Below are 18,271 nucleotides of genomic sequence, written 5' to 3'. Positions count from 1 at the left end.
CAACAGGGAGGTTTTCAGTTTGCATCCGAAGATGTGTAGAGTTCCTGATGTCAATGCGGAGTTCGTTCCACCATCGTAGCCATGATAGCAAGTAGTGAGACTCGCCCTCATTAAACCGGGGATCTCCGTTAACTCGTTCACGGAGCTCTGATGATCTCAGTGCAGTCTCTGCAGAGCTGTCATCTAAATCCTCTCAGGTGTCGCTGCAGAGCTTAGGCTCCTCCCACAACCAGCTCTGAGCGGACTGTCAGAAGAACAGGAAGACTCCTCTTCAGCTACAGACGCAGTCACCCAGGGGTTAAAAAGTTTACTAAACTTGTAGCAGTCATGGAAACTAATTTAGGAGACGCAGTCGGGTTAAGTCATCCGTAATACCAACCCGCCGCCCGTGTTACAGTCGCCGAAACAACTCGTAAAATTGGGAATAGTTTTTTTTTTTTTTTTTTCACGGAGACTTCACCTACTGTAGCCTAGCTAAGCTAACGGCTAGCTTAGTTAGTAGTTTGTGCCGCATATTTTCTCGACTTAATTGTTTAAAGCTTCGGGTTGTGTTCCATGTGGATACCATTACTGGCAGAATAAATCCTCATTTGTATGCTATAAACGCAACAGATTTGTTTTTGTACTTTACGTCCCGACGACTTGGGGCTGTGCTTTGAATTTCCCTCCTTCAGTGGGACACACAGGCGGCTTAGCGAGGGGCTCGTCCGGTGTAACGTTAGCCTAGTTGGCTTTCTACCAAATCATTAGCAACGTTGTGCTAATTGTGGCTAAGTTAGCTTAGGCCCAAGGGAATTAACGAGTGGCTTCTTCGCAAAGTTAAGAAACATCGTCGGAGGAAACATTTGCTTTGTCGGGGGAGATTAGCGGGTTTATTCTAACACCTAATTCAAGGAGACTGATTAAGTTCTAAATATGGATCCACACACGGGCAGCTCTGCTTCAGCAGCTGGTCCCAAGAAGGACAAGAAATCAAAGAAGAACTATGAGGATGGAGATGGGAAAAAGAAATTTGTGAGTATCCCACAGGTTCAACTTGTTGCACCTTTTTAAGACCTTTTTCTGGGGGGTGGGGGGGTTACAAAAATGTTGCTGCTAACTTCACAGATGGTCTCATTTTCTCAAGAAGCTGCCACACCGTACCTGTAATTACTTTCACCCCTCAGGCTGTGTACCAGCTGTCGTTACATAGCATGACATGGCTGGGATGCATGGTTTAGGTCAAAGTAAGTGACAACACAGAGGAAGTAGCTTTGAAGACGGGACTGTGCAAGATTGCAGGTTTTGTTATTTTGAAAAATTATTAAGACATCCATTTGTCCAATCATATCCTCATTTATTATTGTTTTTATTGTATAAACATAGTACAGCATGTCTCATAAACATTATAAAACAAGTGTCCTAACAATGGTAAGGTGTGGCATTGGCACTTTGTATTTTCTCAAGGTGACTTCATTGTGAAGACATCATGTGGTCTCAGGCTACCTGGCTGTGTCAGCATGTGTGATTCAGTCTGGTGTCTTGATGGGAGCAGAGCAGTACTTGTGCCTGTCAACAGCCAGCGCACACTGTTGTGTAACATAACCCCTCGGCCACGTCTAGCAACAGGCGAAAACTGATATTGCACCCACTGACAAACAGGTAACCATAGAGGATGCACAGAAGACCCATCTGGTCGCTGAGTAAACAATTACTACACACACACGCACACACACACTCTCATGCACACTTTATTTCAGAGACAGAAATAGATGAAAATAGATTACACATTATTAAAGTAGTGCTATTGCACACACAGGTTTAGGGCTATAAGTAAACATGAGTCACAGACAGAAAGCCATTGTGCAATGCGTCCTGAGATAACATGCATAAGTATTTTTTGAGCGTCATTCTGCCCGATAGTGCGTGTCTGCTTTGTCCTTGACTTCAGTCCACGACTAACTCTGACATTTCAACCCATGCTGGCAGATTTTCATACAACACCGCAGTCAGAGTTCAGACAAAGGTGAAGCAGTGTAGAGTTATGTACGCTGTGTACTTGATCCACACTTGTCTGTGGCTTTAAGGGATCTATGACTTCATCACTCTCCGCTTTCGCCGCGTCTCAGACATACCGGTGATAATAACATGATGAGATCTGTACCACTGGGTGACGTGTGTATTGTCTCCAGGCCAGCTTGGTATTTGGTATACCAACCCCAAAAATCACCCTTGTGTGAGTGTCTCCTCACTGTGCCGTCTGGGACTGAATGAAGCGGCGTTGTCCAGTTTTAGTCATCATCTCTTTCTCTAGACTCGGTCACACAGATTTGTATCTGTATAGTAGCATGTTTGTGTCTCAGTTCAAACACTGGGTGTTTATTTTTTCACACATGTAACCGTCACAGGAATGCTGAACAGGAGTTGCTCTTCTGACAGATCCTTCTGTAACTGAGCATGATCCATGTATTTAGTTTAAAAGCAGGTCATTTTAGCCGTGTCTTCCTCCCTGAAGCGCTATCTGTGTTCTTCAGGCCCAAAGAGGAAGGATCAGCATCCGTAGATGCTGTTGACATAAACAGGCCGGCTCAACCGTGCAGGCAGGCGCGGTGTGGATTAGCCAGGGATCACTGCCTCGGACAGTGGTTTGGGATACAAGATCACTCGTAGATCACAGTTTCTCTCTCTGGGACAGCGTGTAGAGTTTGTCAGGTTATCTGTTTTATAGGTGAAAGGTTGGCTGAAAAATAGATCTTCTTCTGGCCTTGGTCAGGGAAATGAGTCAACAAGGAGACCAATAACCAATATCTTGATCATGTTCTTCTGGAAAATTATAATTATCTTCATGATTTGCAAGTTTTGAATCTATGTCACACAAGTGTTTAAGCAGCACATGTTTTTCTCTCTAGTTAAATATTCACAGTTGGGAAGTATGCTTGCTTGCTCATGCATGCAACCTCAACCTACCGGTTCGATAACTTCTTTTGTGTTAACAAATGAAAGTGAAGGTGATTTCCTCTTATGACAGTAATGATAATACTGTGGACTAACCATAAGAAAACATATGGAAATAAAACATTTAGATGTATAAATAAATGGATTGTAGCACACTACATTTAAATCAGATTTGTAGGTACAGAGTTTTATTGTCTTGATATGCAACATATCACAATATATTATCTTGCTTATTGTTCCCACCCTTCAACTGACATAATGTATGCATGTTTCAGCCTCAGAGGAGAACCACACTATATTTAAACATTATCAGTCACGACGAGAGCAACCAAAAGCACTCAATTAAATTATGGGGCAGTTGTTTTCCTCTGTTTGTCTGACTTGTATGCAATGTTGTATTTCGGGGTGCTGCCCAAGTCGTCGCCAATGGGCACAGCTTTAAGCGTTGAATGCAGGTTAACATATTAGTGTACGTCATGATTAATAACAAAGGTAAGTGCACCTTCCTTCAGGCATGAAATCTTGTGTCTGTGCAGCCGTGCGCTTACTTCCTGGGGGAACCACCTCAGCAAACGCTTGATATAAAGTAAGGCCATGAATTCAGCCAATCGGGTCACAGCTCTTTAGTCACAGAGTCTGACTCAAGTAAGAGTCAAGTGGAGTAGTTAAAAATGTGCTTTGTTGCACAGTGGGTCTTTCTTTTTATGTATGTCAGTGCTAGTCCCCCAACACACACACACACACACACACACACACACACACACACACACACACACACACACACACACACACACACACACACAGACCTAGGCACACACAGACACCTAGGCACACACAGACATACAGCTTCCTGTCCTCTACATCTTAGGGGAAGAAGAGCATACTGTGAGTTGAAGAATAGGAGGACTGGGTGCCAGCGTGAAACTGGAGTGGTTAATGGACTGCTTGTGGCAGAGGCCTCTTGGCTCAGAGTGAACGGGAATATTTTAGTGAGCCTGGCTGAGCAAGGGAATGCAAGTGAGCCATCAGAGAGCAGGGGGAGTCGGAGAGGAGAAGAGTGTGTGACAGAAAGCAAAAGTGAGTGGGAAAGAAGCTAGAAAACAGAAATGCAGAGAAGGAGACTAAGGAAGGTAGAAAATGTGCACGATTGGGGGTGCAGTCAATGATAATAACAAGTTACAGGTGGTGTGATGGGAATGTAAAGCTTAAATTACTGAGTTGATTCTAAAATAACACAGTTCAAGGTTAAATTCTCTGCGGTTGAAATGTTCAAGCATGTTGCTGATGTGGTCACACCCCGAGTCAGTGATTGAATCACAGGTGTTTATTGGTTGTCAAAGATAAAATTCCTGGTGTGTTACATCATAATTGATGAGACGTGGATAGAGGTGCAACATGAATACACTAGGAACAGGTCTTCCGTTATTCATTGTGGTCCTATAACTTGTTAACTTAATGAGACGTATGGTGGATTAACAGACCTTGTTCTTTGATACTTGGGAATTGATTTCTTGTCATTTTTAAGATTCTTAGCTCACGGCTGTTGTCATTCCCTCTAAAACTAGACTATTATCCTGTCCAGACATCAGTGATACTCTTTGTAGTAATCTGACATGGATGAGCATCCTATTTAACAACACAGTGGTCTCTGTTAATTCAGTCCGTACTGTACTTCACAGATCAGTTTGGGTTGCTCTGAAGCCTGTTCCTACTGGATGTAAGGGCTGCATTGTGTAACATGCACAGAAAGGAATGCAGAGTCACTACACCACTGAAATACTTATGAGGAATCTCACCTTTTACCTGTTTTTTTTTTGTTTTGTTTATAAGATTTCACATGTGACTTCTGGAGCCTTTTGTCTTCTGATTACAATACATCAAGTCTGTGTAGCTTTGAGGTAGTCTCAGATCCCTTTAATGATGGTGGTCGTAGCACGTTGCTTCAAGCAACAAAGTCTCCACACTTCCAGTGAGTAATCCCTCCACCCCGACAAACACAAGCAGGGGGTTTCCTAACAACAAGACTGACAGAATACCCACCTTGATGGACTTACTCTGACTGCTGATAAAATGTCCTGCAGTCCTTCTGTTTAATAGTGCATCATATTCTGCCATGTATGTGTTGTTTAGTGTGATACAGAGAATATTTATGCATGTCTTTCTGTTTCTCTGCATGCCATTCTCTGTACTACTCAGAAAAGAACAAGTGCATGTGTTGCCTGCAGCGGTTGAATATTTACCAGTCGGGCTCAGATGTTTGTCTAAGGCCTTTTTGTAAGGTATAAAGTCCGTTCAGTTAAAAGAGGGAAACCGGTCCAGACAGTGGGCCGTTATTTGTTTTGTTTACTCTCATGTCTTTCACTTAAAATAAACTGCCACCGCTTTGCATTTCTGGCACCTCACGGCGGAGTTAGATACATGTGGTCGTCTGTTCTTCAGCGGAGAGAGACGACGATACGGAGCAACATATTCAGTGTGCGCTCAGACTACTCTGACATGGGTGTTCACCCATCGTTCACATGCTCACTTTGTCAGCTGTTCAATCCAAGTTCTGCTTTTTACGCTTTCTAGTTGCATGTGTGTACACGCCTACACTCGCATGCAGAGATGTCAGCGCTTCCACCCTGTTGTTATTTCTCAAATTCTGAGGTCTGTGACAGGAAGTTGTGCAAATATAACGAACAGTGTGCTTCCTTATTCGTCCCCATTACTGCTTACCCTTATCTCCTTCCGTCTCTCCTTTCCATCCATTGTACCAGGCGGTACCAGCAGTCTACTAAATATGTTTACGCACACCCCGCTCTCAAATCTGTGGAGGTCTGGATGATGTTAAAACATGGAGCTGTTTTTTAGAGCCTAATGGACCGGTGGGAAACATTCCACACTGGAGATGGATAAATCAGAATAACTGTGTTACCCTTAGTATATCAGGACATAAGTTGTTCAAATATCATTTTTTAACCCTTTTGAGCACCGTGAATTAAATTTGGCTCACCTCTATTGTAATGGGGTCGTGGCATGAATCTCAGACGGAGGAAGTTGTAGTGTCGTGACCTCTGCCCTGAGTTGGACTTATTATGTTGGTCAAGAAAATGTCAAGTTCATTATTATATAGAAATAGTATATTGTATTTAATATTTCTAGTAAGAAAGTGTCCGAGAGTAAGTGATGCTAGTTAGGTATAGCTATGATTAGCATACCAGGATGCAACTGCTTGGCTCAAGGACTTTACTTTTGCTAAATAATAATAATAATAATAAAAAGTTATTACTCTAAAAGTGGTGAGGACAACAACTGTAACACAATGTGATAGATGACGGTAAGACATTCAGTTGCACTGAAACCTGTCTCCTTGTCTCTGGAGGTCTTTTAGTCATAAATGGATGAGCTCATGCATGCTGTCATTCTGTCTTTCTCAGTCAGTGAGCTGATCAGGGTCGGGCAGCGTTGTGAAGGGAGTTTCCTAGTTTCTCTGCACTAGTCATCTCTGTCACTAGCAGCAGAGTTGTGTGTATAGACAGACCTCTAGACTGATCCTCACAGATATGCATGCTGTGTTAGGATTACCTGTCAATCCTCTTCTGCCCAGTCGACCCCGAACAGATTACAGCTAATCTCAGACTGCTCTGTGTATCTCAGCACCTTGACCGTAAACAGCGTGAGCCTGGAGGACAGCAGTTTATTCTCGTAGGAAGGGAGGAAGACGTTTTAGACATTCAAGAAATGAAGCTGCTGGACACACATGCACAATCAGTGGTGTCTTGGCGAGGAGTGTATGAAACTTAAGTTTAACCTGAAATCTCTCATTATAATCACTATGTGAGGTGATGTACAGCAGAGGCTTTAGTGCCCGTATTCCAGTAACGAGTAGCTGGAGCTGTCTCAGACCACAGGCAGCGGCACTAATGTTAAACATGGATAAACCTCAAGTACAGCTGAGCAATACTTGAGGTTCTCTCTCAACAGAGCGCCGCTGTTTACTCGTGTACATCTTTATAATTACTCACAACAGCCAATGGTAAATGTCCAAATTATATTCAAAATAAAGGTAGAAAGCGATACTAACGGTAGTGTGTGAGTATCTTTGCTGGAAATTCAGAAATGTAAAAAGAAATAACATTTGTTTATTGATATCCATTTGTCTCCATTTCCAGTCTCCATGTGTCCTGTTTGGATATTTGCAGGTACATATAGTTGTTGTTATTGCATCCTTTTTTTTACCTAGGTACTATGTGTTCAGGTCACATCCGCGGTTGCTTTTGGGTACTACCTGGTATCTAATAAGAATTTACAGTATACTCACACATCTTAATCAGCTCACTAGCCTGTGATTTATGGTGTTCCGCCTCTGCCTGAGTTCATATTGTGGTGGTACACACCAAGGGGACACACAAAAACACAAAGCAGTTCTAATTACTTGCGGTGTCCGCCTTTCTTGAGTCATAAGTATGTAATGAGCTCGTCGTTGTTGGGCCTCTAAGCAACCATAGGAACAAACCCCGTCTCTGTTGATTCAGAAGGCTGCAGTCATCCGTAGGAGCAGTCAATGATGCAAGCATATCAGCCGAGTCTCTGTACTCAGTCCAGCATACAGTAGACCGTATGTCAGGGTACGAGGGAGGTAGTGAGAATGTGTGTGTGTGTGTGTGTGTGTGTGTGTGTGGGAGACACTTGCCAGTTCCTGTGGTAATGTGGAGGTGAAGGTCTGAGATTTGTATGCAGTATGGAAACTTGTTTGTGTTTGAGGGAAGCTACGGCGAAGTGCTCTGATGGATGCTCTGCTCTGCCTGTGAGCAGACGGTGTACGTAGGTGGAGGAGCTACAGTGTGTTGTGTAGCAGCCTCATCACCTCTAAAACTCCAGGCCTCAGGATACAGACGCTATTTAAATTACTCTGAAGGCCTAACGCCTCATCACCGTAGTGTTGCGCGGTGTACCGATACTGGGAAAGTATAGCAATACCCTACAGTTAACAACGGTACAGTACAATATAATGTTATTGGTACCGATACTTTAGGGTTACACTTGTCTCTGCAAAGATTTAACACGTTATAAGCAGCAGTGTGACGGGAAGGTGGAGAGATGTGAGGGTGTAGCTGATCTTCATTAAGATTTGCCCTGTTTGGATATTAAAATATATGAACACTTTATGGTACAATAATTCACTCGTCAAAATATGTTCTGTTTATTTTAAATTAATGTGAAAACGTGACAGAGATTTTATGATTCATAATTGAATTGTGTGCTAATAGCGTTGCTGGTTCAGATGTGCTTCCTTTAAATACCTCTCTTCTGTGAAACCCATTTGTAAAATCCTGCAAACCTATAATTCTCCAAATTATAGGTTCAGCCTTTCACTTGTGCTGTTGAATCTGCCTCCCGCTTTTATTTCCTACACACTGCTGTGTGCGCTTGTTGGTGCGTCACGTTTTCTTTGTTGTTGTTGGGTTTGTTTATGTTGTCTCCTTGGTTTTGTTGTGGACAAATGCAGCCTCTCTCCCATTAAGTGTCCACGGCATGAGAGAGTATGGGTGTGAAATGATAACGTGGTAACGTTCACATAAATGTGAAGGTAGCAGTGCAGTGTGTACAGTTTATTTTTCAGGGAATATACGTGATGCAACTAACCACACTTACCACAGCACCCCTGCAGGCAAGGCACTAATCCTGTTAATGATTGCTCAACAAGGGTCAGCTATCGGTCACAAAAAAGGAAAGAAAATGATCATCCCTACTTGGTAGTTTGTACTTATATCAACCGAATATTTCATTGCATTACTCTGTAAATTTCAAGTAAGACTAGTATTACGTTTCCATATGGTTGCCTCCTCCCTGAAAGCACTAATAATGAATTGCTTTACAGCTCTTTATTGATGGGTGAATTTATTCTTTTTTAAGTTATTATTAAATACTGATTTTTATTAACAATAGATTAATTGAACAGGACCATTTAACCATTTGCCAGACCCCTGAAGTCCTTTTTATAAGGCACAATAGAAATACATTTAATTGCACCATGGATATTGCATGTTGTATAGCACCGGTCGAAAAAGTGTGAAGTGTAGAGAACTGCTGTCAAAGTATCAGAGAATTAGTCTGTGGAACCACTTCAGTCAGCTGTTTTAGGACTGATGTGTATTAAATTAATGTTATTCATTCGTCACTTTGTGAAATGTGAATATCATTTGAGAGGGATGCAGAAAGAGAGACATGGACACAGTGGCCTCCCTTGTTTTAAGTCGAGGTGGGGGGGGGGTGTGACCCAGGACGAGGAGCAGTCATGCAGCAAACATGCCCCACTTGCACTGACATACACTCGCACTGTCTCTCACACAAAGACAGTCGGTGCACTCGGATGCACCTTGAGTCACTCGGTCAGCGAGGCGTGCGGTAGGAGCATTAAAAAGTGCCGCACGGAAAAGATTGGATGTGAAAGAATTGGATGATGTCAAATTCAGTGTGCGCCTCACGGCCTCTTTGATGGGAAGTTGTAACTAACCTGGCATGTGTCAGCATGCTGGGTTGCTTTGAATAAGCAACTATAACATCATATTCAAATGAGCATGTGTGATGGATACAAATTGTCCATCTTACTTTTTTTTCAAGATGTCTTGCTTTCCAGCTTAGAGTAAAGTAAAGTCTTAAAAGTGGGAGAGAAGTTTTTTATTTATTTATTTTTTTTTACCTAAGACGCCCGTTAACCAAAGACTTATGTGTGCAATACTTCAGGGTTGTTTGTAATTTCCTGCTGAGTCGTTATTCATAAGAAACCGCTCAGCCTCGTCTGGGTGTGTCTGTGCTGCTTCCCCCTCTGAGATATCATACACTGTGTGTAGCCGTGGCAACACTGTAAGCAATATAATGACACACACACACACACACACACACACACACACACACACACACACACACACACACACACACACACACACACTGCTCTGTGACTCATCCACTCTTAATGTGCAGAGGGTTTCATACAATCAAGATATTACACCCATTTTTCCTCAAAACATTAACAGGAGGAATCATTTGCATTACCCACTGCCACACTCCATATAGTCAGGGCCTCACCTGTCGCCGTCATACCCCTAACCCTCACCTGTCGCCATCATACCTCTAACCCTCACCTGTCGCCGTCATACCTCTAACCCTCACCTGTCGCCATCATACCTCTAACCCTCACCTGTCGCCGTCATACCCCTAACCCTCACCTGTCGCCATCATACCTCTAACCCTCACCTGTCGCCGTCATACCTCTAACCCTCACCTGACGCCGTCATACCTCTAACCCTCATTTGTACTCCTCTCTCCTGCCCAACGCTCTCTCCCAGACCTATTCACACAATATTAATATCCAGAAATGTTACAACCCCAATACCACGCTACCGGCATTACAAATAACAGAACACAAACATAAATATGATAGAATAACCCCACATCCATCTTTACAGACAGCTCATTTGTTTTCTCTCTATTTCTGTGAATACTCATCATAAGACCAAAGGGGTTTCTATGGGATTTTTTTTCTAACTTTAAACATAGATAGTCTGAGACAAAAGGGTTTAAGTTTTGTTAGACCCTATATAAAGTTGTGTAAAGCATCTGTAGATTAGCAATTGCCTTTTTATTGCATTTCTGTCATATTGTAAATGATTTTTTTTTTTTTGGCATGTTTTTAAAACAAAGGTCCCCGGCTGCTACACGTGATTTCTTTTTTTAGTACGGGACAATGGATGTTTGTGTGCAAAGCTACATTGTTAGACCAAATTTAGACCAAGTGAAACTGCAGGCAAGGCGGGACAGACACAATCAAAACCATTAAAACGTGGGACACTAATAGGCAGGGCTTGACACAAATTCTTGCCTCGAAATCACTGATAAGTGACTCAGGCTGACAAAAAAAAAAGAATTAAACCCAGCTTAGCTTTGACTTAAGACTTCCAGTCCATTCTTATGAACACAGTTGATTACGAAGGCCTTTTCCCAGTGCTTCACTACTTTCAGGATAACATACCAGCCAGTCAATCATACTTTGATAAGAAAATGTGAATGCTCCCACTCTACTGGTGCCTCACAGACTTTAATTGGTCAGCATCACGGCCGTTTTTAGACATACAAAAATCTGTGGACACAGCGGACACCTCGTTAGTATTTCTGTAGATGATATAGGATATACGGTTGACACAATAAAATAATGAAGAGATGTTATTCCCTTAATTAGCAAATCTAGCCCTAAGACAAATACAAAATATGTCACATCCTTCTCAAATTTCTGTCCCAAAAAATCCTATTTTTCAGCCTAGTGTGCATCAATCAAACGATGATCTGACAGAGCTGTCGCTGCTGCGCTCATTCGCCTGTAAAAGTGGCCACTCGGCTTTCTGCCAGTCGGCATTTACCTAGTCTTGAATCTTGCTTTAATTTACATCAATCTATCTCTCACCACTCTCAGGTCCTGTGGAGAATATGTATTCACAGACAGCTGATGGTACGCACTCAGAGAAATGACCGTCTCATCATATCGCTTTCACAAGCTAAATGCATCTGCTGTCTGGTCCTAGAGACAGACAGAGCCCATTCCTTAATTTGGGAAACTTTACTGCAACTTTTTGTTTATTCAAATTAGGTAATTGTTTAGACTTCTAATGACCAATTTCCTGGGGGAAACCCTAGTATTATTTGGCGAGATGTAACCACCTAAAAGTTACTGAACCTGGTGAGGTGTCGGTGGATTGATGTTCACACAAACTGTACTAGAGCCTGTCACATGCACCACTTCATCTAATCCGCTCATTGTAGCTGATTAGATGAATCTGCTCATTCAGCTGGCAGCTGAATTGTATAATTTATAATTGAGGAGTTTTGTGAGTTTAGCATTTCGTCAAAATCAGTGAAAAACCTTTTGAGCCCAAGGGGAGGGCACTCTCTTTATATATGAATCTATTAATGATGTCTATTACAACATGATCTAATCATTTGGTCTATAGGATGTCACAAAAATATGGAAATTTGACTGATAGTATTATTATTATTATTTTAAAATGTCTCTGGATATCCAGATAATATCATGTTCCAGTAGATATATTGTTGTGGTGAATTTTTAGAAAACGGTTGTTGATGGTAATGATTCCTAGCTGATTGTAATTAAACTTAAACACCTTAAACACCTTTTTTTAAGAGTTTCTTCTCATGTAATGCATAACAATGAACAGTTCATTGCACATAACAACAATCTGATGATTTGATACATTATTTTGCAGTCATTGTCTTATTGTGATATGTTGTGCATCTGGAAAAAATCTTGTTATCGATGTGGTATTTATTTTAACTATATCGCCCGGCCGTATGGATAACCAATCAGTACTTGGATCACAGCTGGCATTTGGCTCCCACTTATCTAATGGCCTTGGTACTCAGATGTGGTTCATTGTTGCTTTTGGGTTCCCTTCAGACGGAGACAGGCGGTCCTGTCGTTAGACTTGTACATGAAACATATTTTGTCAACTGTACTTGTGGGTTGAAAAGCGGAACTTTACACTTAAAGTTGAATTCACAAATGTTTTTTGTCTCTTCCTCCCCGTCTATCTCTAATGCTGTCTTCCTGACACTTCGTACTCAGTTTCCTGTTTGATTACCCACAATCCAGCGTGCCTACTGTCGGCTGTGTATTTCCGCTCTGTGGGCTGAATAGCACCACAACATTTGTGAGTTTTTCTGCCCTGTCTGTGTGCATGGGTTAAGGAGCTTGTATTTAACGGCAGCTGTGTAAGCGGAAACATCCTTCTCTTGACTGCTCTCCCCGTAATCAGAGCGCCTCTTTTGTCTCTTTGTTTTTCTTTACCTATTCTCCTGCCACAGAAAGAAAGCCAATCAACTTGTCCATCTTTTGTAAGGACAGCCCACCTTGTTATAGGTGTACAGAAGCCCCAGGAAGTCTTAATAACTACTATTGTTTATAAAAGATACTCCATAACTCTTTGTAGATCTGGAGACAGCTGTGTAACAACACAACAACTAGAGCTGTCACAATATCAGATGTTCACTATGATAGTGGCCAAAATAATTTTATAAATATTTATAGAAGAATTTGAAAAACGAAATCATCTTTTTGTTTATTTTTTTTGTCACTTTTTTGGCAAATGAATTGCACTCTGTAGAGAGCTGGAGAGAGACTTTGTACAAAAGGTGCTGGAAAAGTACACAAAATGATCATATGTGTGTTATAACATGATATATTATGTGATATATTTAATATGAATATTTTCTTTTTATATTTGCCACAGTTATCGTCATTACCGGTTTATCGCGACACCCCTAGAAACAACAAACCAAATGTACTTCATGTACCTCTAATTTAATGCCATGTACGTGTAGTAGGAGATTAAAGGATGAAACTAAATGTAATATCGTTGGAACAAAATCAGCCGATCTCACACCAACCTCTACTCATTTGATCTGAGTTATTTGGATGTGAAGGCTGTCTTCAATATGTGAGGCATTCTGTAGGTGTCGGGTCTGTGACGTTGTGTATCATGCATTTCATTTGAAAGCATTCGGTGAAATATTCTGTCGTGCAAAAGTCTTTACTTTGTCCTGTCAGACGTAGTAATGACGTAGGAAACATGTCTTAGATACTGTTTGGTCTTTTTCTATTACTATTCTAACACTAACAAAATACTTGTTGATGCTGCAGTATGTGCTCTCTCTCTGTAGAGCTTTTGGGGCATGTGTGAAGGTTTTTTTAGGACAGTTTCTTCGTCTCTGCTGTGTTTCCTAGGAGGACATTATTGGGTGTAGCCTGACATCTAGCAGGCAGGACGTGCATTCACATCAGCGCAGTCAGCAAGAGACAAAGCAAACGTATAACAATGTATTGCTGTAGACGTATAATGTCCCACTGTTATTTTCTTTTATTAGTATTTCACTTGAACGGTGAATCTCACTATTGGAGCTAACAGGCAATGAGCAACACCTGGAGGTCAGAGATGAATGGAGAGACAGGTTTCACTAGAATTACAGATAACAGAAAGGCAAAGTCAAGGTACAAAGGATGTACTGTGGTCAGCAGATATATTGATAAGTAGATAAGTAGATAGTGTCACTTTATAATGTCACATACATATGAAACCTCAAATAGTTATTCCCAGCACTTATCATTACGTCTAAAACATGGCCTCGATGAGATGAAGAAGAAGAAGAAAAAGCTGTGTTGTATTTTCACCACACACCACCATTGCTACAATTGTTACATTTGCTAATATTTTGAAATTTCGACTCCTGAGACTTATTGTGTGAATTGTGTGTGTAGATTTTGTCTACAAGCTTAGCCAAAAATAAAGAGGCTAATGCACCTCTCTGCAGAGACTTTAGCTGACAGGAGAAGGGACACATCTGTCCACAGCTGTATTAGTTCTGATTATTCCAATAAGAGACATTTTGGATGTTGTTGCTCTGCAAGGACATTTGGTGCTGGACAGGTTTGAAAGTGACGCTGCCAGCAATGGGTTTCCTAATGGGGACATTTACGGACCTAGCCTGACACCTAGTGGCCAAGACACGCCAGTGAATTTCATATTTACTGGGGCCTCTTTCCCCTCTTTAAAACTGTACTGACGTCTCTCTGCCTTTGCCTGTTTGACTGCTGATCTCCGAGGTCTCTCATGTAATTACTACCTACCAGGTGTCTTGATTACTTCACACTCCAATTTACATGTGTTAGTTCTCTAGAGATGTGTATCAATGACGAATGCTTTGAATTCTAACGGTAATTTATTGACAGTGTTTCCCTCTGCCCTGCTGCGAAATCACTCATGAGTTTCCTGGATCCGTTTCCTGTCATAAATGATTTCTATCTAATTGGTTCTTTTTCTTTCTCTCCCTCCATCTTCCTCCCCCGTCTGTTTGGTTTTTCCTTCCCTTCCGTTCTGTTTCGCTCCCTTTCATCCGTTCATCCTTTACAGAAACTCAAACGTCTGATTCCCGATGAGGTAGGTTTGTTAATGCTTTCAACCGTCACCTGTGTGCTTCACTTGTCCATCTGTCACTGTGAACATAAAACAACTCACCTTTTACGCATTTAATGTCATGTCACACAAACCTAATCCACCATAACACAAACGTTAAGTATCTGTGTGCTCTGCTGTGCTCACGTTGGATGTGCATGCTGAGAAGAAGATGCGCACTGAAAGCACATTACATATATCCAGAAGTTGATGTCCTGAAATGTTTTTCATTTGGCAGTAAAACACACGTTTTGTCCGTTAAAGGAAGTCCCACATTGTTTGTTAAAGTTGAGTGTCATGTTCTGCGCCGGCCAGTGTTGACTGCATGTCATCATAACTTTGTGTGTCAGCGTTTGTTGGCAAAAGCCTCCGATGTCTCTAATCCCTAATCACTGTCACACTGTTTAAAGGTTTCCACTGTTAACACAAGATATCCCAAAACTAAGGGAGAAATATCCCTTTGGTATTTTATTACTGTTAAATGATTTAACATCGGTGATAACTGTGAGTTGATTAGGGATTGTTGCCTTGTTTTTGTGGCCTTACAGTAATGCTTCCACCTTGCAGTTCCTCTTCCCTCTGACCTCTTTCCTCTAACGTGCATCGTGTTGTCTGCTAATCCAGTTGGAACGTTTCACCAGCATGAGGATGAAAAAGGACAAGGAGAAGCCCGGCCATGTGCCGACTCAGCGACACTCTTCAGCTGCCAGCTATGAGATCAACACCCAGAGTGCCATGCTGCACGACCATTCTGATGAATACGTGCTGGAGCTCTTTGAACAGATGCTGGTGAGAAAGACGGAGCGTGTGTGTGTGTGTGTGTGTGTGTGTGTGTGTGTGTGTGTGTGTGTGTGTGTGTGTGTGTGTGTGTGTGTGTGTGTGTGTGTGTGTGTGTGTGTGTGTGTGTGTGTGTGTGTGTGTGTGTGTGTGTGTGTGTGTGTGTGTGTGTGTGTGTGTGTGTGATTCATCTGTTGGAGAATCACGTTTTCATCATCTTCCCTGAACAGAAAACTTGTACTTGATATATTCCACTCACATTCACTCCCTGATGAAAGGCCCTTCATGTAGAATTACCAATACTGTTAAGAGATGACAAAGACACACTATAATTGTGAAAGAGTTGACTCTTTCTCTGTGACAAAATTGTAAAGCACTGCCTTACAGCACAAAGCACAGATCTCTGTGAGACTGCTGTGTGAAATTCGGATCATACAACTCACGGTTCGGATCGTATCGCGGATCAGAGTCACGGATCGGATCAAAAATCGGATCAGCACAAAATAGAAAAGGGAGCAAATGTACCTTTTAGAGCTCCCTGATCACGTTTTTTTTGCCGCCCATACTAACTGCAGATCATTGATGATCCGTATTGGCAGATACAGATCCCTTTGTTGTTTGATTATAGCAGCTGGTCTACAAAGCTCCAGGCTTTTGGGCCACCGTCCCAAACATCATTTCAACCCCTCTGAAGTCAGTGTACCACCAAAAAGTCTAAATGTTATCCTTTTACTTTGTTAAAGTAATTTATAGTGTTTTTTTCTTAAAGCCACACAATGCACATGATTAGGAAATAAAAGATTGTGTTTTCATTGATTAAAATAAAGCTTGTCATTGGTAGTTTTAATGATGTATTATAAGCTGCTTAGTATAAACAGGTCATAGTTCCCTCTCTAATATCTATTTATGTTGCTGTCCTTGAAAACAACTGGATTTATTCAAGTTTCTCACCAACACTACATTTTACGAGTTCCCATGTGAACACATCACGATAACGTTCTACTTTACCTTCTCCCAGTACTCATTTTCACTGAACAGAGCCTGAACGCATCTTAATGTAATTGAACGGAACCTTCGTTCGTTGTCCGTTAGCCACGTTACCGGTCATTTTCAACACGGATTGGTTGTTTACAATGTAACATTATCAGAGATCAGCGATGGAAAAGCATAAATGCTGATGTCTTGATCGCATATTTTACTGAATATCGGCAGATATTGATGTCAGTAAAACTTTATTTCACACTATGATGGTTAACGTTGAACTGTGTAATTAATCCGCAGTTCACATGTGTGCCGAACCGTGAAGGGTGATCCCTTACACCACTAATTAAAAGTTTCTGATTACCAATTCTGCTCGGTATCTTAACGCATCAAAAGCACCCGTGCTCACACTTTTAACCTGAGCATCTGCTACATCTCACTGGGGGCTTCATATTCCAATCTAGTAGAGACTAGTTGAACTACGTTGATTCAGTTCCTCGTGTTTATTGATACAATATGACTTTTGTTTCCGTACGTTTTTTTGTTGTTGTTCATTTCTTGAGTCTACAGATTTGTCATCATGCTATCTGCTAATCTTTCAAATGCTTTGTTCATCCCTTCATCCTATCTCTATCTCTTTCTCCTTCCTCCCATCTTTCTTCAGGTGGATATGAACCTGAATGGGGAGAAACAGCAGCCTCTGAGGGCAAAAGACATCATGATCAAACGAGAGATGGTCTCCCAGTACCTCCACACGTCTAAAGCTGTGAGTACCTAAATACGTAGAAGTTACAAAGTCCTTTACGCGCCACATCGGAAACACAAAGTGCTGTATACAGTGTGGGTTTTATCTTATTCATTTTTAATAAATGATCAGATCATACAGTGACACCATTATGTTGGACTAATTGTTCAGACAAATGTGCAGTCAAAGGCCTTTCCTTGACTGTTTGTGTTTAGGGATCTCCTTTGGTTTTACAGTTTAGGTGTTTCCTCACTCAAGCAATACTGGATTGTTAGACACATACAAATGTAGATTCAACTAAATATCACAGCCATCATTACCCTTCTAGTAGTTGGGTAAATAGAAGCAGCAGGTGTAATATAATCAAATATGGGGAAAGTGTGTCGCTCAAAGAAGCACAGATGGTTGCTAACACCGTTCATGTAATTGAAATAAGCCAATGAAGAGAAAATCCTACACACAGCACCCTTTAATCCTGCACATCAATCAATAACATCAATCATAACCTGTTATTGATATAAATGCAAAACACAAAGTGATTTTGTCTTTGTTGATTAGGGTCAAAACCAGAAGGAGAGCTCCAAATCAGCCATGATGTACATCCAGGAGTTAAGGACAGACTACCGAGACACACAGATGCTGAGCTGTCTGGAATCTCTGCGAGTGTCCCTCAATAACAACCCTGTCAGGTAACACGCACACACACACACACACACACACACACACACACACACACACACACACACACACACACACACACAGACACAAACACACACAGGTTCAAACATACGGTGCATCCTTGACTGATCTTTTATGATCACTTAACCACTGA

At 41.6% G+C, this 18,271-nt stretch overlaps 1 protein-coding gene across 1 annotated transcript in view; it reads left to right on the top strand.

Annotated features, from left to right (window-relative positions):
* Nucleotides 1–300: 300 nt before the first annotated feature.
* Nucleotides 301–18,271, top strand: part of diaph1 (diaphanous related formin 1) — a 58,653-nt gene continuing 40,682 nt past the window's right edge. Inside the window, exons 1-5 of the mRNA XM_079168264.1 lie at nucleotides 301–1,014; nucleotides 14,895–14,921; nucleotides 15,561–15,725; nucleotides 17,359–17,460; nucleotides 17,998–18,128. Of these exons, the coding sequence (XP_079024390.1) occupies nucleotides 916–1,014; nucleotides 14,895–14,921; nucleotides 15,561–15,725; nucleotides 17,359–17,460; nucleotides 17,998–18,128 (524 nt within the window). The 5' untranslated portion in view covers nucleotides 301–915. The remainder of the gene's footprint in view (nucleotides 1,015–14,894; nucleotides 14,922–15,560; nucleotides 15,726–17,358; nucleotides 17,461–17,997; nucleotides 18,129–18,271) is intronic.

Source organism: Pholis gunnellus (assembly GCF_910591455.1).
Source record: "Pholis gunnellus genome assembly, chromosome: 10".
Lineage (NCBI taxonomy): Eukaryota > Metazoa > Chordata > Actinopteri > Perciformes > Pholidae > Pholis > Pholis gunnellus.
Note: the sequence above shows the minus strand (reverse complement) of the source record. Positions and strands in the feature narration are given on the sequence as shown.